We start from the raw sequence: 23,910 nt of genomic DNA on the forward strand, positions 1-23,910 counted from the left end.
TTTCTACCCCTCCCTGCTGAGCAACTACTAAAAATGTAAGTAAAAGAGGGCCAGGGGTGGGAGGTGGGAGGCCGGCAGGCGCAGGGAGGGTTGCTGGCATGCGTGGGACCCGGTGGGTGCCTTACCTCCCTTGGGCTGGGCCAGCTGGTGGCCCAGCCAGTGGTCAGCCTGCTCTGTCTCTGCCGCTTGCCAGCTACGCCTCGGCCGGCACAGGGGGCGGCACCACGCATGCGCGGCGCTCCTGAGCAGGGAAAGTCCTCGACTTACGACCGGTTGGGGGTGGCGGCATTAAAAAGGTTGAGAACCACTGGGCTAGAAACTAGGAGATGGTGAGTTCTAGTCCCGCTGTAAACATGAAAGCCAGTTGGGTGACTTGGGCCAGTCACTCAGTCTCAGCCCAATCCACCTCATAGTGTGGTTGTGGTGGGGAAAATAGGAGAAGGAAAATGTATTAGCTATATTTGCCACCTTCAGTTATTTATAACGGTACATATAAACTTTACCAGGACCTTATATTCTATCATCACACTTTAAAAAGGATATAGTTAACAGCTGGAAAGAAGAACAGAAGAGGGCAGATAAAATGATCACGGCTGAAAACTTATGAGAAAAAGGTATTTGAAAGCTCTATCTTGGAAATTATATAAAATTGTGCATGGAGCAAATGAAGATGCTATCTTCCCTCTCCCAAACACTAAAACTGAGAACCAGTGAAGCTGATTGGAAACAGATTTAAAACAAAATTTTAAAAATCATACAAGTTCTGAGTCTGTTTTAGTTATCAGCACTTGTGGTGATGCCCATTATTTATTTATAACATTTATATGTCATCCCTTATATTATCCAGAGTGACTTTGGACCACTTACAAGTGCATTAAAAACAATGTTTTATGTTATAAAAACATAAAATAAAAATATCTTGGACATTGGATAAATTAATGGAGGACAGGGCTAACAAAGTTATTGCTCCTGAAGAGTCAATGTTGCCTCCCAAGTGGGGCAACTTATCTTCCCGGTAGAAAGGGAATAGTGATGGGGGAGGGGCAGAATATAATTCTTCCTTCTGCTTTCAAGTATCTCAAAACCCATCTAGATTTACACTGAGAAACTGAATTAATGCTGGCTTTGTACGAATATCGTAGAAGTAGCGAGCAAGATGGAAATGGGCAATAAACTTAGAAGGGTGTTTGCTAGCTAACTTCGTGTTTTTGCAGCTGCGGGCTTGCACACTTTTAATTGGAAAGAATCCCTTTTAAGTTCATTGGGACTCATCTCCAAATAAAAATGGGGAAGATCGAAACGAGCTCTACGACTTGCAAGAAGTTTTCATTCTTGGACCCTTCCCCCACTTTGCCTATGTCCTCTGCGCCCTGGCCGCGCGGGCGCCGAATCGGTAACTCTCACTACTCTTCATCTGTGTTACCAATTGGCGAGGTCAGCCAGTCTCTGCTCCATGATCACTTTTATTCCCTGGGGGCGGGAGTGGGTTGGAATCAAGCGTCTGCCGCTGTCCAATCCTCGCGCTTCTTAGCAAGTAATCCGTCCTCCATTTGTGACGAGATACGCTGGCTGTCGATTGGTTAAGGGCCCTGTCCTTCTCCCATGCCTCTTGCTGGTCGAGCCGGGCCAGTGGGGTCGCGGATGGAGAGAAGCTTCCTGCCAGGTGAGGACCGAAGGTTGTGGAGAGTCGCCGTCTTCTTCCACCCGTTCGCTTTGATCAACGGCTCTGAGGCCTCGGGCGGGGAGGGGTAGAGGCATTCTTTCTGCTGTTTCGTCCTGCCGCTTAGTTCTGAGGGGAACTGAGGTAGGCTTTCTTTTTCTGGCGGTCATAAGGTTAACAGGCGGGCAGAATGAGGAACCTCGCTTGCTTCCCTGGACTCGCGAGAAGCTTTTAAAAAGAAAAGAAAAAAATATCGCCTTAGCCGGGCGATGGTGGGGAGACCGACGGAGCCTAGTATTCACTTGGGCGACGACGGTGTCAAAAAAAAAAAAAAATCTGCCGAGTAAAGCGAAACCTTTAATGCTGCTCCTTCCCCGAAGAGAAGCGGCGGCAGGTTCTCCCTCACACCACTCATTTAGCCTCCGAGCGCCCTTTTTACTTTCCTTCCTCAAGCGAGGTTATTCGTGTCTGTGTGAATGCACCACGGTTGACCTTGGTCGTTTTCACATCTCTTTCTGTGCTTTCTTTTTCTTCGTCCTTTTTTTTTTAGATTAAAACCCTATACAGGAATAGCTGGCTAAGCAGTTTCCACCTACGGTACTTCTGTGTAATGTTCTGTTTAATTATACTCGGTGGAAATAGTCGCAAACTTGTATAGTATCTTTTAATTTGGAGCTGGTTCCACTTGCCTGACTACACTCTTGCTAGGTGAATAAAATGTTGTTTAACACCTTCTGGAGAACAATCATGAGAATGATTCTCCTTATTATCTTGTGCCAGCCTATATTAGAACTATAGCTTAAAAAAAATGGATATATTCTCTTGGCAATTACAATAATAAATTGTGGATGACAGAAGTATAATGAATTGGCTTGAAATGTTTCTTTGAGTTCAGAGGGTTTTAATTCTGAGGTAAATTTTCATAAAATTATAACTTCTTGATTTGATTATATTAGTATCTAATCTTCAGAGCTTTGCATTCATAATTAATTCTGAATAATGGATGTGAATGTGTGAGCTTCTTGTAAATGAAACTATGACAAATGCTTAATGCATTAGAAGGGAGAGGAACAAGTGCTGTGCTATAAGTTTGTTCCTTAACTTGTCCAAGAAACATGTAGTCTATAAAATTAGTTCAATCTTGAATTGGACATAATAGTTGGAAATTATAGATAATCCAGCAATTTCAAAAGTGTTAGAACACAAAGGCCATAACTCTGATCATTGACTGCACTGTCTTAGGTTTATTGGAGTTATTATTCAAAATAGCTAAAAAGGAATTGATGCATTGCTTCCCCCCAGTTGTGCTAAGAATTGTTCAGGAATTGCATACATTGCTCTTTCATATTCATTTAGAATGATTAGTATATTTATTGTTTCAGTCTGTGTAGACTAAGGAGCCAAGTACAGCACAAAACTGATTATAAAAGCTAGATGTACCTAATAGGTGCCTCAAAGGATGCAGCCATACATTTTTATCTATCTCCATTTTTATTTTAAAATAAAATGTTTTTTTTATTTTTATTTTATTTCATTTTAAGGAAGAAAGTGCCTTTTTCTAGTCTCAAAGCTGTTTCTCCAAAACAGGATAGTCTTTATTTAAAAGTTTATTAAAAATTTCTTGAAATATATGGAAATGTAGGAATGAAAGAAAGGAACTGCCTGAAAATTTCTAAAATAAATCTCAAATGTGTATGTGTATATATAAAAGGTATATTATATGCATTGACAAGCGGGAGAGGTTCATTTTCTCTATTCCTTTTTGTGTTTTGTGGGGATAAAAAAAATCCCTTTCTCTGAATAGGGAACCTGGCTTGCTAATAATTTATCACTTCCTGGTTCTGTGTATTGTCCTAAAAGAGATATAGTATACTATAGATAACTTTGTGCTAATTATGACTACTGTATTCATAGATAAATTGTTTCTGAGTAAAAAAAAATCCTAGAAAGAACTATTGAATATGCTTTCCTATCAAGGTTAATTCATGACTGTATTGAAATAACATGTATTTTTGTCTGTGTATCTTTTGTAAAAATACACATTACTATTATCTTTCTATTTTAATGCTGAAGGATTGAGAAAAATGATTATGTATGCACAAGTATAAGAACATAGAAATGGAATACAAGTGTCAAATCCAGAGTATCAAACTTAGTTATAATTAAAATCAATGCAGCTTTCATTCAGCTGTAATAGTCAAACATGCATAGGTTTATTAATATTTAATATTTCTGTGTTTGTTCATACAGAGAATGTGGCTTTTTAACTTACTATTGTCCATGCTGATAATTCTAGAAGTGTTCTTTCTGATTTAATGGAATAATGTTTGGTGCGATTCATCACTTTTCTTTTCTTCATAGTCTTAAAGGGCTTTGGTCAGCCTCCAAGGCAGTGGTTCTCAACCTGTGGGTCGGGACCCCATTTGGGATCAAACGACCATTTCATGGGGGTCGCCAAACCATGCTGTCTGCCATTTTTTTCTCTTTTCCCTAGCTGTCCTACTCCCTCTTATTGGTGGCCACACCCACTTGGGGGTCACCACAACATGGGGAACTTTATTATGGGGTCACGGCATTAGAAAGGTTGAGAACCACTGCTCCAAGGTACTTTATTGTATAAAGGTCTAAATGTTGATTTTGATGTTTTAATTCCCTGTATAATAGGTAGGCTGCCCCCCTCAAAAGGCTGTAATTGAGCATTTGGTTTGGTTTCTGCTCATTTAACTAAATTATGAGCCAGAAAGTTCTTATTTAAATATCTCTCCTAAGTTTGTTCAAAGGCTTTGAGCAAGCCACTATTAATGTTCCCCTTCAAAAGTCAATATTGCAAAATACTGAGAAATACGCAATAAACATTCTTAAGGATATTAGGATCTAGTGCCACAGAACTAAAGTATAATTGAGTTCCTTGAAACAACTTTTTTATATGATCCAGGCTATTTACATAAAAGTAACTGCATTTATTTTCAGTTTGGTGTTCTTTCTAATCTTTTGTTTAGGGGTGGGAACTTACAAAAATTAAGTGTAAAGAAGTCCAACTGAACTTGCAAAATGGCAGGCTTCCTAGACAATTTCCGTTGGCCTGAATGTGAATGTATAGATTGGGGTGAAAGAAGAAATACAGTTGCTTCTGTGGTGGCTGGGGTCTTGGTAAGTCATATGACACTATTTATGGCTGATTTTAAGTCCTAGTAATATGACCTATATCTAAATTCTGTAAGGACTTGTCACATCCAACTAATTTGAAATAATTTTAATCAGTTATGTAGCATGACATGACAATGATACTGTATAATACATAAATATAAGATTAGTTTTGATTACTAAGTGTTACATATATTTGTGGGGTTTTCTTATTTTCCTTTTTGTATATAAAAGAAAAAAGAAAAAACTTAAATTCATTTTGTTTTTGGATTACTAGAGACCCCGTAATCTTATATCTGTAACATTTTACAAAAATTATGGATGATACTCAGTTCTAATAATGAAGCAAGTTGACCCCTTGCTAATGATGATGCCTTAGGACGGTCCTCACCAATATGAGAACTGATGAATTATTGTGTCAATGGTACAGTATCCATTGGCAAGGAATTGGAAAGAGAAGTGGTAACTAGCTACTGGTTCTTTGTGAACTTTGTAGACTTGCAAATGGGTAAACATGTTGATGCTTATAATATTTTGATATCCAAAATTTATTTGTAAGTCATATTAAGTAGTCCAGGTCAGTCTCAACTATCTGTAAGTCAGAGGTTAGAAACTGGAAAGACCAGTCATCTATAAATGACTTGCATTATATCTCTTGTATTTTAAGAATTATTTCTTGTTATCTAGGTTAACATAAATAAAAACTAGAAAAAATGTTATTTTACAAAGCTTCCTACTTCTCAGTAAAATCTCACTTTATATATGTATGTATGTATTTCTCTTATACACTGCAGTTTTCCACATATTTCTACAAATATTGTGCGTATTAGGGATAGATAGGGATAGATAACAGTGTTCTGAAGTATGTTCTTATAAAGTTTCTGGAATAAAAATACTTACAATGGATCATAAGCACTTTTTAAGTATCCTGAGCTTTGAACAAACCCCAACTAACACAGTCATATCTATTTGAAAAGTAGTCACAGTAATATTTATTTATTGGCCAGGAAAATATGCTTTGCATACCTTGAAAGTGGTATAGATTGCAAAATTTGGAAATGTTTATGTTCTTGTGCAAACTAGAAACACCTCTTTCTCACAATCCAACAGAGTACTGAAAGATCACATGCTATATGGATATATTTTTATTGATGGCTATTTGATATTGTTCCAGACAGACTTTATAAATATTCCAGTATTAATAACTATTTTTCTAGTGATTGCCCCCCCCATTCAGTCAGTCATTGAACTGGAGAACGTACTGTATCACAGTAAATGAGTTAAGAATGTAAAGTTTCAAATCACAAAAGACTAATCTGATGTGCCTTTTTATGAGTGTGATTTTATGCTACTATTAGCAATTAGTAGAATAGTAGAATTTAATTTAAGTACAGATATTCTCCTTTATTATGATATGCTATTTTTATGTTTCTATTCTGCATTGCTTTGTGTATTTTACAGAAATGCAATCTAAAGTTAAGCTGCTTAGAAAGAATGACCATTCATGTGGAAGGTTAAGCAATCCTTCTTTCCTAGTCATGGAGTCTGTTTGGCTCAGTTTTACAGTGGTGTGTTTCAAAAACACTGAAAAAGTGACTTATGATCAAAATTTGGATGCTTGGCAACTGACTCATATTTATGACTGTTGTAGTGTGCCCAGGGTCATGTGATCACCTTTTGCAACCTTTTTATAAGCAGTCAATGGGGAAGCTAGTTTCACTTAAAAACGGTGTTACTAACTTAATAACTGCAGTGATTCACTTAACTGTGGCAAGAAAAGTTGTAAAATGGGGCAGAATTCACTTAACAAATTCACTTAGCCACAGAAATGTTGGGCTCAATTGTTGTAAATAGAAGACTACATATATTTCCAACATATCATTGTCTGAATGTCACTGAAAATGAATAACTTGTGACTATTTTGCTTAGAAGCTTAGTTTCAGTTATAGAATTGAATGACTGGTGCTTATATACCGGTAATTATGGTGCTTAACAAAGGAGTGATGATATTAGGAATAAAGATATATGTATCACCATTTTAAAATTGTTTTTGAATTAATTGATTGATCATATTTTTACAGTTTTTTACAGGCTGGTGGATAATGATAGATGCTGCAGTAGCTTATCCTAAGCCAGAACAAATGAACCACGCATTTCACACTTGTGGAGTATTTTCCACCCTAGCTTTTTTCATGTAAGTCAATATAAAATTATAGCAGGGGACAGCACCTTGATTACATCGGCTGATGTTGAAAAAGCTTACCTGGATTTGATTAGTTAGAGTTAGGTTGGATGCGACACCACTAGGAAATCCCAAGGTTATTGACCAGACTAAAAATACTAAAAAATTGCCATAGCAATTCCATTTCCAAATCTTGTCCAGAATAAAATGTACTCCTATTTGCATCAAGTGAGATTTATATGTGTCTGTGTATGTATGTGTGTGGATATATCTGTTCTCTATGCTTCATTTATTTTTTGAATTATTGTTGGCTGTTAGAAAAAGCAAAATACATTTTTAGGGGAATGTTTTAAATTTCCAATTTGTTTAATATTCTTCATGTTACGATGGACCCCCAAAAGGTACTTACAACTTGGTTCTGAAGTTCCAACGGCTGCTGTCCTGGTCATGGGACCAGATTTTGGTTGCATAGCACTGCCGGTATCTCAAACCATTTGCAGCATCCTACAGTCATACAACTGATTTACGTTTTTGCTGAAAAGCAGCATTTACTTCTGGTTTTTGGCAAAAATGCTCCATAGCAAACAATGAATTTGCCTAATGACCACAGATTCACTTAACTGACCATGGTGATTCACTTATGAACTGTCACAAAAAAGGTTTAAAATCTGGTTGGATATGTGATGACTGCTTTAAAACTGTCACGACTTACCACCATAATGGCTGGGTTCCATTACATTTATAAGTCGAGGTCTACCTGTATGCAAGTATGTTTTAAAACAAATTCAGTTTAAAAATAAAGGTTTTTGTTTGTATTAAAGATTTTCATACAATCTTCAAACCACCATTCCTACTCCATGGGCTTTTGTTTGTTTGTTTATATTCCACCTTTATATTTTTACAAATAACTCAAGGTGGCTACATATCCAACATACTTCCTTCCTCCTATTTTCCCCACAACAACAACTGCCATTCCTTCTTCTAAACCAGCAGTCCGCAACTTTTGTGGCTTGGTGGCCTGGCTGGGGGGCAGAGGAATTGGGCCACGTTAGTGGCAGGTCAATGTGCCTAAGTACAAACTTGACTCGCGCAAGTGATGGGCCAGCACGTACACATGCACTCTCTCACCAGCCCACCGCTGACGCAGCCCCATTGCAAATATGCCACGGCCCGGTAGTGGGCCATGGCTCAGAAGTTGGGGACCCCTGTCCTAAACCACATCAAATAATGGTGCGTAGACTTCGTCAAGTATCAGACACATACCAATAATTACAGAAAAATGAACAAGAAAATGCATTAAATTTATTATTCATGTTTTAAACATTGGTTATTGAGCTGTAATATTTTGGATTTCATATCTTTTCTGCATTAACTCCTTTAGATTCAAAGGAAAGAAAACTAAAATGAATTACAGAGTGGAAATGTAATCAAATGGATTTTATTTCTGCTTTTTTTCTATTTTTAATATTTGTTTGTGAATATGTTGCAGGATAAACGCTGTATCAAATGCTCAAGTAAGAGGTGACAATTATGGTGATGGATGCTTAGGAAGAACAGGTGAGTGCACTCTTGTTTACAAGAATCCTTATCTAAAATCTTGGTGTTCAGGAGAAGATGCAGCACACCAAAACTTTCTATCCTAATTTTATACTACAAGGCAAAAGAAAGAGATAGTTACAAATGAGTTACTTCCTGCTTTTGAGGTAAAACACTGGTAATGTTGCTTTGTAAAAGTGGTATTACTGCTTTAAAAAGTGTTAAATTTTCAGGCTGAACAAAGGAAGGGGTAAAAACTTCTTTGATATTTCGGGAAAGATTCTTCCTTTATCACAGTTTTATTAATGAACATTGGGCAGTGTATGTTTAAAGTTTAATTCCATTGTATCTTTGCAGGAATTACTTGAACAACGCTCCCAAAATTATCTTATGAATTTCATTGTGAAGGTTAGGGGAGGGGGGGCGTTACCAAAATAGATCTCTTTAAATTAATCTGTATTGCTCAGTTGCTCAATGTTACTTAATTATTTATATCAAATGTTTTAAGATAACATTTATCTGGTTAACTTGTACTTTAATTTCTTTGAATTTATCAGAGCTATTGATCTGGCATTTGAAAATAGTATAATTTTTGATAATGTGCCCTTTTTAATCACTGAAATCTTTAACACATAAAAGTAAAGTGATCCAAGGAATGTAAATCTTGTTTTAGGTGCTCGTGTCTGGCTCTTCATTGGCTTCATGTTGATGTTTGCCTCACTTATTGCTTCTATATGGATCCTTTTTGGAGCATATGTTACCCAAAGTAAGAGTCCTTTCTTCCTATTTTTTAATAAGGGGAGGAAAAATACACTGAATATGTTTTTAAATCATTAAATAACTAGTGTTTTAAATCAATCAAATGCATATTAATTATATATTTTGAAAGTATTTAACATGAGTAGAAAATATTCAGGCTGCTTTATTGTTAAAAATATCCAATATAGAATATAGTACAGGATAGGACAGAACATGAAAGTACAATATAAAAATAAAAGGAAATGGATGATTAGAATATAGCTTAAAAATAATTTCAGAATATTTGAATAAATTCCCCAGTTCATATAGTACATATTATTGTTCCATGTTTGAAAAATAAAAAAAAAATGATTTGAATTAGGAAAGTAGTTTTGGTTGGTATATGTTTTCTTGAAGATGTATAGTTCAGACTTTAAAAATGCAGGAAATATTCCCTTAATCGTTCTGAATAGGGCTGTGTAAGAATAAAAGTACTTCAGTTTATGTATTCATCACATTTATATAGCTGCTTATCTCATGATTCTGGGCAACAGTTTGATAGCAATGCCTCGGCAAACAAAATTCTGTACAGGTAGTCCTCACCTTATGACCACAATTAAGCCCAACATTTCTGTTGCTAAGTGAGACAGTTAAATGAATTTTGCTCCATTTTATAACCTTCCTTGCCACAATTGTTAAGTGAATCACTGTGGTTGTTAAGTTAGTAGCACGGTTGTTAAGTAACTCTGGCTTTCCCACTGACTTTGCTTGTCAGAAGGTGGCAAAAGGTGAGCTACATGATCCCAGCACACTGCAACCATCATAAATGTGTGTCAGTTGCCAAGCATCTAAATTTTGATCATGTGACTACAGGGATTCTGCAGCAGTGATAAATAAGTATGAAAAGTGGTCATAAGTCACTTTTTCAGTGCCGTTGTAATCTCAATCACTAAATGATCTGTTGTCAGTCAAGGACTACCTGTACAGAGAATTGGAGAAAGTAAAGCCATTTTTGCTGATCTAACCTTAAATGAAGTTTGACAGAGCCAGTTGGTGTAATGCTTAAAGTGCTGGTTTAGAACCCAGGAGTTCTAGTCCCGCCTTAGGAATGAAAGCTGGCTGACTTTGGGCCAGTTATACACTCTCAGATCAGTCTGTGTGATGGCAGTCTGGTTGCTGTGAGAAAAATAGGAGAAAGGAGTATTATATATGTTCACTGCCTTGAGTTACTTATAAGGTAATAAATGCGGGATAAAAATCTGATAAAAATTTATTATAGAGTACTCAGCTCAGGAGTGTAAATATTAGCACTGTCTAGCACTGGAACTGCACTACACGTGTCAAATGCAGCCACAGTATCTTGGAAAAAGATGCAGAGGGATGGTATGCTTAACATCTCCATGTACTTCAAACCAGCTTTTTTGTTTTGAATCCAAACTATCTTCTGTGGATGCTTTGAATGTTAAATCAACAACACTTTTGCTTAACTAATTTAGTGGTTTTATCATGAACACATCAGTTTATCAAGTAGAAACGAACTTCATTATAAGAAGTCAAGGCATATTCTTCATTTCCTGTATAGCAAGAATAAATTGCAATTCTGTTTTCACAAACATACTGATCACAAACTAGCTAATGTTATTTTTGCCTATTGTGCTAATTGAATTCAGTCTGACTAGTTCACAATTCAACATATTGTGTGAATCCAGAAAATTAGATTGTGATTATACTAATAATACAGAAGCATATTGTGTAAGTACAACGTATAAGAGGACAGACTGTCATTTCAGCTGGCTGTTAAGTTGTGCCAACTCTTAAATTATTTTTACCTGTAAAGTATTACAGAGAATTCTTAGATTTAAAGACTTAAAGATAATCTCAGAAAGCTGGAAAAGACCATTGTTTCACATATTAGCCTAATGATTATAGATGTGTCATATAATTGGGTGTTTAAATAAGCTGAGTAATAATTTTTGAAATTCAGATATGTAGGTATGAATTAAAAAGCCTCTCCATGTCCTAGCAGTAGATTAACTTCAAACTGAGTAGTGATTCAGAATTTTAAGATGGTGTGCTAGGTTGTGTGAAGGACTCCATTCCCAGGTCAGATTCAGCTTGTATAATCTTTTGAATTAAATCTTTGCATTTTATAGTGGAATGTAGTAACTTTTACTTTCTTCCTTATATCAAAGTAAAAATACATTTTGGCATTTGTATTTTTAGATATTAATGTATACCCGGGATTAGCTGTGTTTTTTCAAAATGCTTTGATATTTTTTAGGTAAGTACCAATGCCTAAAGAGTTGAATAAGTTAAAGTTAATATTTTAAAATGGGTAATTCAGACACCAGAATGGGTGTTAATATTCATTCTCCATCACTGTATATCAAAATTAGAAGTTAAGTAAATATTAAACCTAACAATAAAATAGGAAATTTCTAAGCAAATAATTAAAAAAGAGCATATGCTATGCTACTCTTGTGTTTGCAAGGCATCAGATTTCCTGCTACTATCATTTGATAGGCTAGGTAATAAAGCCATTTATAATTTCAATATTGCCATTTAGATTTTCAAAATCAAAATTACCACCTCATAGTAGAATACCTTTCCTTGTCTCTTCTATGACTGAACAAACATCTGGAGAACTGTTTTAGTCAGACATTCAAAGCAAGCTGCCTTGATCAAAGGATGTATATATGTTCAGTTCTGTGATAAAAGTCTCCTTCAACTTGTGTCCCTGAAGATTCATGGTTTGCCCAACTGTCTTCTAGGCCCCAGTTTTTTATATCAAGTAGTTCTCAAGATGAAATCAGAAGGAACAGTACATGTTCTCTTTTCCTTTGTCTTCAGGATTTATTCCACTAGCCTTTGCTCATTAAGGGAGGCTGTATAGATAGTACTGTATCTTATCAAACTTGTGACTAGTACTTTTACTATCACAGTTAAAGATTTGCACAGCCTTGTTTGCATATGCAGGTACATATAGAAAGAGACTATTCACAAGGTTATTACTGTTTTAAACATTTCTTTATTCATAACAACCCTCTCTTCTCAAGATAGAAAAATTACACAATACCTTTGATGGGTACTTCTAAGGCCCCCTGTTTTGAAATATCTTCTAATAATGCCACACCTGTTCAATACAACCGAGGTCAGAAGTAAATGTGATTAGGCACAATTTCACCAATAAAGCTGAGAGATCAAATATTATTTACCTTTTCTCCCACTGAACTGTTTTCATTTAAGCAATTCTTCATTAAAACACACAACTGAAATCTATATACATCTTAAGAATAGCCCTTTGGATTTGTTGACTTTATCTTCCCTTTTTTATTCTCCCCCCCCCCAGTTTTTGGATTTTAAGTGATAGAAGCAGTATGTTTACACAGTGTTTAATATATTTTAGCAATTTTAAAAGCTACTTTCTTTTCAATATTTAAGCAATAAACAGGCAAAAGGCTATTTATCCCTCACTTCAGTGTGCTTTCAGTTTCTTCACTTTGTTGAGTTCCTTTGAATCTTAAAGCGTACATTAACTTATCCAGTACTGATCTCTTGTTTTTTTTATGGAAATGATAATGCGTTCTGTTAGAGGGAAAAATAAATACTGACAATTTAACTAGTTCAGTTAATAAGGCTTCGTTGATATGCTACTTCAACTTCCACTTTTTAAAAAATGCTGTTTAAAAAGATCATATCACTAAAGCACTGGATACTGGATTATATTGGAATTAAATCCATTATTGCCATATTCAAGCACATATGCTTTTTCGTTTAAAACTAGTGATGGAACAATTGAAATATATGCTAGTTTTTACTGTGCCCTTTTACTGAAGAACAAAACAATGTTTGACTTACAGGTCTAAATTTCTGTTTTTGTAGTACCCTTATCTACAAATTTGGAAGAACAGAAGAATTGTGGGCCTAAGAATCTGTTTTTCTTCATCCTGCATAGCAACTTTTTATGTAAATAATATAATTTACATTTTGTTTTTATTTTGCCAAACTTATTGAATTATAAATTTTGTATGCTTACTTTTTTTTTTAAAGTGAACTGATTTTAGGATTTTGTTCCAAATTTTTAGTAGAACAAATTTGTTCATATGTATATATTATGGTTATCTGTAACCTATGACCTAACTCTTCCATTTTTATTGCAGCTGGCATTATTTTGTAGGGAATATTATAAATATATAGGTTTTTCAAGAGCATCTACTGCTCTTAAGCACAAATAAGTCTACAAGTACCTTTTCAAATGGCATCAGCCAAGAGGCAAAGATGTAGTGATGGAAAAGTGAGAAACTGAAATTTATCATGAATAGTTATCTGCAAGATTCCATCATTATATGGTAATGCATGACTACACCTCTTTAAGCTTCAATTTTAAAAAAATGATTGTGTAAACAAACACATTCATTATATGTTATTATTATATAACATTATATATTATATAACATTATATGTTATTCATATAATTGTAATTTTAAAAGTTTGTGAATAGCATATGATACTGCAAATGCGCTAAGAGCTTTCTTTTTTAGCACATCATGCCTTAAAATGGGATGGTCCCTAAAAGTGCTGATAGATTTGACATTGTAACAAAAATCTATATGAAATTTTACAGTATTCAGGCATTCTGTTAAATATTTTTTATAATATCACTTAAGATTCTGTTCATATATTATTTATAAATAGAGATTGCAATTATTTTAATGCAGAATTGCTGTGTATTTTATATGTTTACGCAATATGCTGAGTAAGGGAAGTTTTATGTTTAAAAAAAATTCAGGAACTATTTTATTGTTTACTTTATTAGGATAATTTCTCTGTATCTTTAGAGATGATCTAGATTCCAAACGAAAAGGATCAGTGGAGAGAGTATATATTTTTATTACATGGCAAGACTATCATCTTAATTTTTTTCAAAAAAAATATAGATATTTAATTTATATAAATGAACATGTATGCAAAGCAGTGACATGTTAACCTGTATACTGAAAATTATGGCATGCTCTCTATATATAATTTAAAGATTTTGTTAAATTATGAATACTCAAGTTGCTCTACAGTCCGACTATAGAAGGTCTTACTGAAGCAGATATTCCAGGTTTCCTATCTTGCATGCCTTTGACTTTTCCCATAGCTAGAAAATAAACTTGGCCAGGTAGTTATTTCTTAAGGACTTTCTTAGCCCTCTCAAAGGACAGACTATGAAGCAAACTTGACATGCTAAGAGTTGTCCTGTTTCTTCTTTCTTAGAGCAGACCATATTAGAAAGATTAAACTATTTTGTTTATTGTAAATACATTAAAGTCAAATAATCAGCAATATAAAAATGGTTTGTTTTATATATTAGCATGATTTTATGAGGATCCCACAGCAGTGCTTCTTTATCTTACCTGCATATTATCAAAAGGTACAATTACAGCAGAAATGGGGTCTCTAGTACACTGCCCATGGGTTTTCTCCTTGGTGATTGTCAGACACGCTGCCTGACAATTTGAGAGAGAAAGAAACCTAGCTATGAACTTCAGAAAATAAAGTGAAAGAAGAGGGATGATGATAATGGTTATGGCGAGGCACTCAAAAAATGTGCAAAATGAAAAAGCACAAAGTACCTCAGCCTAAAGCAGACATGTCAAACTTGCAACATCATGTGACGTCGCGCAACGTATCAGGACAGTTTTGCCATTACCGGCAATGGGGTGGGCGTGATGTGTCCGGCCTGTGGGTCGGCAGTTTGACACCCCTGCCCTAAAGCAATAAAGCAGCTATATCCTTTGCATGGCTTGTGCAAGTGCTTAAAAGCCATCACTGGCTGTGTCCTCATGCATGTCCATGCATAGTCAAATCGCCGCTGGAAGTGGCAGTATTGTCTGTGCACATAAAATCGGAATAAAGCAGTGTGCAAATCTCACAAAGATTTGCTGCATTGGGACTTAATAGAAGTGTGCTTTTGAGCTAATACTTTATAAACCACCTATTTCAAACACCTGCACAGCTGTAGCAGTATATATCACGAAGAGCTAAATGTTATAAATAATCTGTGTCTGGGATTTTTTAAGTATTATGTTTGATGGGCACATCATGGTATTGATACCATGATACAAAGACATCTGAGGTATTGCCTGGACTTTTGTAAACAATTTCTTCTAGCATGCCTTGAACAGGTCATGAGTAGAACTAGCCTCTTCTAAGCCATTAAATGAGAACTGTGGTGGCGCAGTGATTAAAATGCAGTATTGCAGGCTCAAGGTTGCCTCAGCCTTCCATTCTTCTGAGGTGAGGACCCAGATTGTTGGGGGCAATATGCTGACTCTGTAAACTGCTTAGAGGGCTGTAAAGCACTATGAAGCGGTATATAAGTCTAAGTGCTAAATGCAAATATTTTCAAAAATTGTATAACATACTACTGTTAATTCCAGCCACAAGTCTGTTACATTCAAAAAGAGATTGTTATTTACTCATATTTTGGCACACAAACAAAAAATTAACTTGTTAAAATTGCTTTCTATTAGCATTTTCCATCAACGAGATAAAGAGTAATTGCCAATCATTGGCTGAGTTCAATATCAGCACTACTCATTTTTTGTATGATGCTTGACACAAGCATTTTAAGAGTTTAGTTTGGCTTAACACAGAGGTCCCTGGTTTCAGGATACTGGACACTGGATATTTGGAATGTTCAGCCTTAGAACTTAAAAGGTAAGATGGGAAACCTATAATACCCACTAATCAGCCAGAGTTTTAATTCATGTTCTGCATTTCTGATTGTATGATTCCTCCAATAAAGACATATATACATTACCAGGAGGAAAGCAAAGACAAACTTTTCCAAGTTATAAGGAATTTCAAGCAATTTTAATCCTTAAACAGCATGTAGTACCATTAAATTTTAGGCCGAGTGTCTAATTAAAATTGAATTCTTACTACAATCAAATAGCAGCATATACAGGTGGTCCTCAACTCACAGCAGTTCACTGAGTGACCATTCAAAGTTACAGTGGCACTGAAAAGTGATTTATGACCTTTTTACACACTTATGACCATTGCAATATCCAGTCATGTGGTCAAAAATCAGGTGCTTAGCAATTAAGCAACTGACTTGTATTTATGATGGTTGCAGTGTGCCAGGGTTATGTGATCACTTTTTGTGACATTCTGACAAGCAAAGTCGATGGGAAAGCCAGATTCACTTAACAACCATGTTACTAACTTAACTGCAATGATTCATTTAACAGTTGTGGCACAAAAGGTTGTAAAATGAGGCAACATTCACTTAAATGTTTCACTTAGCAACAAAAATTTTGATCTTAATTGTCATAAGTCGAGGACTAGCTGTAGTCAGTTCCTTCTTCCCAGTATTTTCTAGGATTTATAAAACAAAGCATTTAGTTTCTCTGATAGAAATTGATATAAAGTATATATGCATCACAAATTCAGTACAAAAACAGTATAAAAATGCCTAAGAACTGAACAGAACATACAAGTACCATAAAAATTATGCAGTGAAGGACTATTTAAATCAGTAATTAAATGGGTGACATGGCAAGCTCGAACACTTCAAATCTTGGCATGATGAAGAAAATCCAAGGAAGGGACAATCTGTAGTGATTAAGGAAAAGAGAGAAATGTGGGAACTCAGCCTGTTGCAATTCTGAGTAATCTCAATGCTTAAACAATTGCCTGGAATTCTATATATTGTTAATTGTGAAGTCATGTTTGACCCATCGCGACCCCATGGGCAACATTCCTCCAGGTCTTCCTGTCCTCTACCATTTAAAGCTCATGCCTACCAGCAAGAAGAGCATGGAGATATTCAAATGCTGCTAGTAGCCAGTCTAATTGAATTTTTTAAAAACAAAAAATACAACTAGACCATAGTCTGGTCTGTTAAAATAAGTGAAATATTCACATAGCCCAAGTTCCAGGAAATTACAATAATTTAAGTTGTTGCTGTTCCATTAATATTGGAAGCAAGATCTTAATTAATAAACAGGATGCAGCTGATCCACCAGACGTAACTAGTAGAAGAACCTTTAGTCCATCATGCAGGGAAGTTCTTCTGATTCCGTTCTGTTCAAGAAAAGCACAAACTTATTTGAAACACATTATTCATCAGCTGCAGTCAATAGTATTCAATTTATATTCTGAAGATGGTTTCAAATTAAGAAGTTTAAAAATGTAAACATCAAGCCTATAAATTAAAATCAGGTCAAACGTGCTGTCTGTATTTAACAGCACTGAAGTTTCAAATGATTTCACCAGTTAAATTTCATATCAAACCAACTTCTCATCTTAATTTATTGCAGGGGTGTCAAACTGCCAGCCCACGGGCCGGTTTCATCATATCGAAGCCATGCCCACCCCATTGCCGGCAATGCAAAGAGTTGCGATACGTCGCATCACATGACGTGGCGAGTTTGATACCCGTGATCTATTGCAAAAAGTTTTAATTAGGTAATGCTGGTGTAAACTATCATTGCACAATATTGCCCAGGGAAAAACAAAACTCTTTAATCATTAAAAATATATATATGTATGAGGCAATAGGATTTGTGTTCTAACATTCACACTGAAATTCTGAACGCATTTATTCAGGCTAAACCTACTGAAATATTAGGACTTTCTTCCAAATGAATAAACGTGCTATGAAAATCAGTTTCTTAATTCACATTGCTACACAGACGAATGAGTGGAACTTCCTTAGAAACTGGATGTTTTAAGCAGCTAAAACAACTTGATGGTAATTAATAAGGTGTAAATGATATAAAATATTTTTCATCATATTGTCTATCAACTGTGTTCACTGGCAAAACTTGTCAGAATCTTATCATCTTCTGCTTTGGAAGTAATTGAAATAATGTCCCAAGGATCTTCCCCAGCAGCACTCTGAAATTCTTCAGTTGTAATCATTTGGGAGTCATTTAGGTCCTGAAAAAAAGCATTAGATTGTTAGAAACCAATAAACATATATATTCATATTTGCTATGATAACATTGAAATGGAAAATAGTCAACAAAAAAGTAATTCATAATATTTTCTTTGAGGGAAATTCTATTGAAGTCAGGGAGTTTTATCTGTTTCATATAAATGTAGCCTATCTACATTCATACAGATTTATAACTGAAATGGGGTCTTGTTATTCTGTCCAATTTTATATTTCGAGAGTTCAGTTACACTAAATTGAATTTTTAAACATTTTATCATCTCGGATGTGCCAAACTTTAATATTTTTGTTCATAGAAATGGTGCCTATTTGCAAGAATGAAAGATGAGGGCACATAGTCGGGCACTACTACGGGGTGAAGAAAGATGTTTTATGCTCCTCGTGATTCAGATTGTTGTTAAACTCTTAATTTTAACCATGCTGGATTATACCAAAAGGCTGCAAGCATATTAAACACTGATTTATGCCAGGGATCTGCAACCTCTCTAGGTGTAAGGGCTATATACTAAGTGGCTTTGCATGTCATATCAAGGAAGGGAATCAGACTCAGTTTTATTTCTTTTCTAGTCTTATCATTTGAAATATTTTTGGCAAGAATAAAGTCGCCAAACTAAAATAGCTGTGCAGGGTTTTTTTTTTCATTGGGAGAATCAAAGACTTCCTTTAATATGATAGTTATCTCTACCACAGTGTTTCTCAACCTTGACAATTTTAAGGCATGTGGACTTCAACTCCCAGAATTCCATAGCCAGCATTGCTGGCTGTGGAATTCTGGGAGTTGAAGTCCACATGCCTTAAAATTGTCAAGGTTGAGAAACATTGCTCTACCATTTAAAAAAGTTTGGTATTCTTTAAACAGAAGAGCCAATTTGATGTAGAGAGCTTGAGTTCTAGTCCTACTTTAGGCACAAAGCCAGCTGGTTGACCTTGGGCCAGTCACTCATTCTCAATCCTTGGAAGGAAGCAATCACAAACCATTTTAAAAAAATCTTGCCAAACATTGGACACAACTGAACAGAAGAAAAGAAAATCAAAAACAGGTAGTCCTCTACTTAACAATCATTTTGAACAATTATTTTGAAACTTTTTTTAAAATGAGATTTAAATAAATACATTCACTTTTATTGACTCATATGTCTAGTCTATTTCAATATAGTTTTTACCATTTTTGTATTAATTACAATTCATACACACACACACACACTGCTGGAATCTAATTTTTAGATTCTCAGGTATCTTATGCTTGTCTATAAATTAACTATAGGGCTGAGCTACATAAATACAATTAACTTTGACCAAATATTCACTACAGTAATTTACTATGTAAGCACTATAATGACATTTGAGGCACAGAAGGACTTGCAAAATAAATAATATACCCGAAAAAATTTTCAAGACTAAATCCAGATTGCAATTACTGTACCCTTACATTTGATTAGTTTCCCATTTACTGAAAAATACAAGCTGACTGAACATTTAAGCAACTTCCATCTAACAATGTTTCCACAAAAAAAATCAAGAACGAGTCAAATACTGTACAGAAGGTCTAGAATTATAATCAACAGTTATATGCAAAAGTCTCAGTATCCTCATTAAATTGTTTCAAGTGGACAAACCCAATACAACTGTTACATGAAACAAAATTTAAGCACAGCAGTTTTGGCAAATTCATCTCCTGCTTTCTGGAGTGCAAGTTCCCCCTAAATGTTCCAGCCTCACTAACACCAGTCATATTTGTGACCAAACCCGATTTCTGTTTAATCCATGATTGAAAATCAAGGTTTAATGAAAATGTTCAATTAATGGTGTACTTCGTTTTTCACCTGCACCTTTATTTTCAGATCACAATCACAGCAAACATAACGTGTGGGGTAGGATGCAAAACTGCATGGATGTGTGCTGTAGAATGGCTAAAACAAGCTGCAATGTTAAGTCACAAGAAAAGGACCCATCTTCTCACATTAATATGTCTCAAGTCCAGCTATATCCGATTTGCTATGGAATAAAGGATGGAAATGTGTCTAACCTCCAAGGTATAGTTCTATGTAAGTGAATTCCAGATAAGCCTACTACAATCAGACATTATTGCAAGTCAGCAGAAATACATACCTCTTCATAGTGTGATGGTATTGTTAGAGGAGGTTGCCAAAAGGACTTAATTATATCTGGATACTTCCGAATAACCATTAATAGCAAAAATACTAAAGGTAGTATTAAAAACACAGATCCAAATATCAATATGCAATAGAGAATTCTTGTTCCCTCTGAAAGAGAAAGGAACATTGACATAAATACATTGAAAGACACATTTACTGCAAAATGGCAGAAATGTACATGAAATAATTTATCAGCTATCTTGGATTACAATACAGTAATACACTGCAATGAAAAGTCAGAAAAATTGTACTGTTACTATCTGTCTACTAATGATGTTTCTGTGCAGGAAGTGAAGTGTTAATATAGCTGGACAAAAATATATAGGACATAGGGGCAGAAAAAAGCTATTAGGACAAAACTGAATGTGGGTTCCTGAACATTTTTGAGATATATGTATTGTTGACAAGAAATTGGTTGGTGATTACATAATTAAATGGGAAGAAAGCCATATATTATTGCACACGTGTCATCTTATATTTGAGACATAGGAGAAGTAATTCCTTCTCGAACAGTGAAACGTGTCTCATTACTTTTCCTTTTTTTAATTAGGTTTAGGAACAATCCCAGTGAAATCATCGGCAAATGCGAACATTATATAGCAATGATGGCAAACCTTTTAGAGACTGAGTGCCCAAACTGCAACCCAAAACCCACTTACGCATCGTCGAGTGCCGGGTGGGTGTGGCCCAATGGGTGGGTGTGGCCCAATGGGTGGGCATGGCAATTGGGTGGGCGTGGCTGCGGTGGTAATGGCAGATTGGGTGGGACTAAAAAGTTCAATCAATCAATTCCAACTTTGCAAGAACTTTTTTTTCCCCACAAGAAGTTGAAATTGATTGAACCTTTTTTTTTTTTTGCACATGGCAGCGGAGGCCTAAAGCAAAAAGGTTTTATAAAACCCACCTGAAGGCCTGGGACTGGGGCAACAGCACGTGTGCCCACAGAAAGGGCTCTGAGTGCCGCCTCTGGCACCCATGCCATAGGTTCGCCACCACTGTTATATAGATAGAGGAATACTGTCAAATTCAGTACACTTTTTAAAAATCATAGTTTTTCATCTTAATCCTATGTATTACAGACTTTTTCATGGGAAAGACTTGAACTTGACTTCTACAGAATTCACGAACAAAAATTTAAACCTCAAGAAACTGAAGGAAAGAAGGGATAGGACTAAAGGACAAAATAGGGTACAGTACTATATGGGCATTTGAGATACCAAGATCAGTTTTCTGTTTGAATTTAAGTGTACTTCATACTGAAAGCAATAATGTATTGTTCATTACTGTTATAATCTCAAGTATAATCTTTAATTTATATTAAGATTTATATAATATTTCAATTAAAAAAGCCTTTGGCTTAAACTCTTTATTACAGAACAACTTTCAAGCACTATTTAAATCTCAGTAATCAAGCCACAAATGGCAAAACAGTAAAATCATAACCATAACTGCATACTCCTGTTGATACAAGAAAAATCAGGTACTTCCTCTTCAGAAGTGACACAATATTCACCTATCTTGCAGACGAGCCAGGCCTTAATCACTTTATGGAACAGCAGCAATAAGGACTATCTTACCTTTACAGAGATGCTATTCCATAGGAGTAGGGCTGACATAGAGAAGGGTCTCTGATAATATTATTCTTTAAAGCAGGGGTCCTCAACCTTGGCAACTTTAAGACTTGTGGACTTCAATTCCCAGAATTCATCAGCCAGCTTTGGGGAGTTGAAGTCCACAAGTCTTAAAGTTGCCAAAGCTGAGGACCCCTGATTTAAAGGCTGAGATCCACAGGATCCTCACCAAAGAAGCAGAGAAAAAGTGAGGAGATATGCCACATGTGTGCTCAATAAGGAAGATTGGATATTTGAGGCTAATCTTCACTTCTACTCCTGATCTTGTCTTAGGGCCAGGTTATGTTACTCCTACCAACAGTAATCCTGGCCACTGTTTTTGAATGGCAGGCCAAGTATAATAAATCTCTTATCTATTACCATATTAGAATAGCTTGTATTTCCAAGACCTGGTTGGTGAGGAGAATTTGGCATCAGTTTATGTTTCCACAGTAGATAGATAATTTAAACATAAGAAATAATCAGTGGGTACAATCTATTCCTTTAATTCTGCATCTACATAATTATATATCAGCTAAATAATAATACATACCAGTGATTGTAGTTTTTGCACAATAAATACCACTTTTTTCTCCTTTGAGGTCATTCAGGCTTGCTTGTATCCTAAAGCAATATGTAGTTCTTTCCTTTAGATCCTTAAGTCTGTATACAGTATTCATGGTTAGCTGTATAATAACAAAGAGCAGTTAAAACATTATTATATAATTTCTTTATCCAAATTACAGCCCTTCTTTATTAATTTCAGAAGTACAGATGTTCTAGTTCATGGTAGGTTTATTGTAAGTGTTTATCTGCAATATTTTGGTTTCAATCTGGGGACAGGCAATTCCTAAGCCCACCTGCATCCCCCAGAATCCCATTCTTGGCCTTTAGGTAGCTCTCAGTAGATACAGCCAACATTTTTGTTATGGGGTAGAACTGCAATTATATCCAATATTTTTAGCTGGGACAGGGAAGGGGTGAATTTAAGGAGCACTGACCTTGTTTTGCAAGATTTAGGTACTCCTTTGCCCATTTAAAAGGTAGGTCTGAAAAGTTTAGCTTTAATTTCCCATTAAAGCTACAATGCCCCTTGCAGCTCTCAGGCAGAACAGAAAGATATTATGGGGCCCCCACACTGAAAAGATTACCTACCCCCAAACCAATGATTTTTGTAGCACTATCTCCAAGATCTCTTGTGACTGCCGAAAGCTTATGTTCCAGAATATCTAAAATAACTACTATTAGTTCTGAGCAATTAGGATTTAGGAAGCCCAGTGTCACTGTTTAGTGTACAACTGATCATAAATTATAGTCTAAGGATTTATATGTTTGTTGTCTCCAAAATCAAAGGTGCTCAAAGCTCTGCCTCTCCCATCTATACCATTTGTAACATATCCTCTATTTTCTCTACTTCCCATGACACATTTGCTATGGTTTTCTATTTAATGTCATAGCAGATAGTAGTGACATCTTGTCAACCATATCTGATCTCAGAAAAATAAGGGTTGGATCTGGTTAATAGTCAGGAGACTGCCAAGGAACTCCAGATAAATAAATAAAAAAAGATCTAAAATAATGCCAAGGACAAACTTTATACATTTTGAAGCAATGTGGATGTATTGAATTTGTCGTAGCTTTTCCTCTGTATAAACCTCTAAGACGGGGGTGTCAAACTGCCGGCTCGTGGGCCGGTTGCATCATGCAGAGGGCGCGCCCACCCCAGCTCCGGTAATGCGAAAAAAGTCACCATACATCACAACACGTCACATGACGTGGCGAGTTTGACACCCATGCTCTAAGATGTTTGTGGACCTCTATCAAGGAATTAAAGCTGATCTCTAAATAATTTCAAGTTAAAAAAATATCTTGTTATACAACATAATGTGATTATCCCATCTAGATAAGAAGAAATTCTGTAGATAGTTGGAAAA

The 23,910-nt window shown here is 35.6% G+C and overlaps 2 protein-coding genes across 5 annotated transcripts in view; one reads left to right on the forward strand and one right to left on the reverse strand.

Moving 5' to 3' along the window:
* Nucleotides 1-20,242, forward strand: TMEM50B (transmembrane protein 50B). Of its 4 annotated transcripts, none has more exons than XM_039319057.1 (8): nt 1-35; nt 507-614; nt 4,660-4,810; nt 6,886-6,998; nt 8,476-8,543; nt 9,196-9,288; nt 11,484-11,541; nt 13,143-14,590. In XM_039319057.1, the coding sequence occupies exons 3-8, from the start codon at nt 4,712-4,714 to the stop codon at nt 13,186-13,188; spliced, it is 477 nt and encodes a 158-aa protein (XP_039174991.1). In that variant the 5' UTR covers nt 1-35; nt 507-614; nt 4,660-4,711; the 3' UTR covers nt 13,189-14,590. The 4 variants fall into 4 exon arrangements, with proteins under 4 accessions (XP_039174991.1, XP_039174993.1, XP_039174982.1 ...); XM_039319059.1 differs by lacking the exons at nt 1-35; nt 507-614 and adding exons at nt 984-1,663; nt 20,052-20,242 and having other exon boundaries at nt 13,143-13,226; XM_039319048.1 differs by lacking the exons at nt 1-35; nt 507-614 and adding an exon at nt 1,020-1,663.
* LOC120296956 (interferon gamma receptor 2-like) overlaps nt 17,539-23,910 on the reverse strand; it is a 12,163-nt gene continuing 5,791 nt past the window's right edge. Inside the window, exons 5-7 of the mRNA XM_039319034.1 lie at nt 22,530-22,662; nt 20,320-20,474; nt 17,539-18,194 (exon numbers count right to left, since the gene is read on the reverse strand). Of these exons, the coding sequence (XP_039174968.1) occupies nt 18,057-18,194; nt 20,320-20,474; nt 22,530-22,662 (426 nt within the window). The 3' untranslated portion in view covers nt 17,539-18,056. The remainder of the gene's footprint in view (nt 18,195-20,319; nt 20,475-22,529; nt 22,663-23,910) is intronic.

Source organism: Crotalus tigris, unplaced genomic scaffold (assembly GCF_016545835.1).
Source record: "Crotalus tigris isolate CLP2741 ecotype Arizona unplaced genomic scaffold, ASM1654583v1 scf7180000017601.7605149639:7615979, whole genome shotgun sequence".
NCBI classification, from domain to species: Eukaryota; Metazoa; Chordata; class Lepidosauria; order Squamata; family Viperidae; genus Crotalus; species Crotalus tigris.

Excerpts from the sequence above, each read along its gene's own strand:
- TMEM50B (XM_039319057.1), top strand. The coding sequence starts at position 4,712 with ATGGCAGGCTTCCTAGACAATTTCCGTTGGCCTGAATGTGAATGTATA. Across the intron at positions 4,811-6,885 it reads CTGTGGTGGCTGGGGTCTTG|TTTTTTACAGGCTGGTGGAT; the intron begins GTAAGTCATATG and ends ATATTTTTACAG. Across the intron at positions 9,289-11,483 it reads TGGAGCATATGTTACCCAAA|ATATTAATGTATACCCGGGA; the intron begins GTAAGAGTCCTT and ends TTGTATTTTTAG.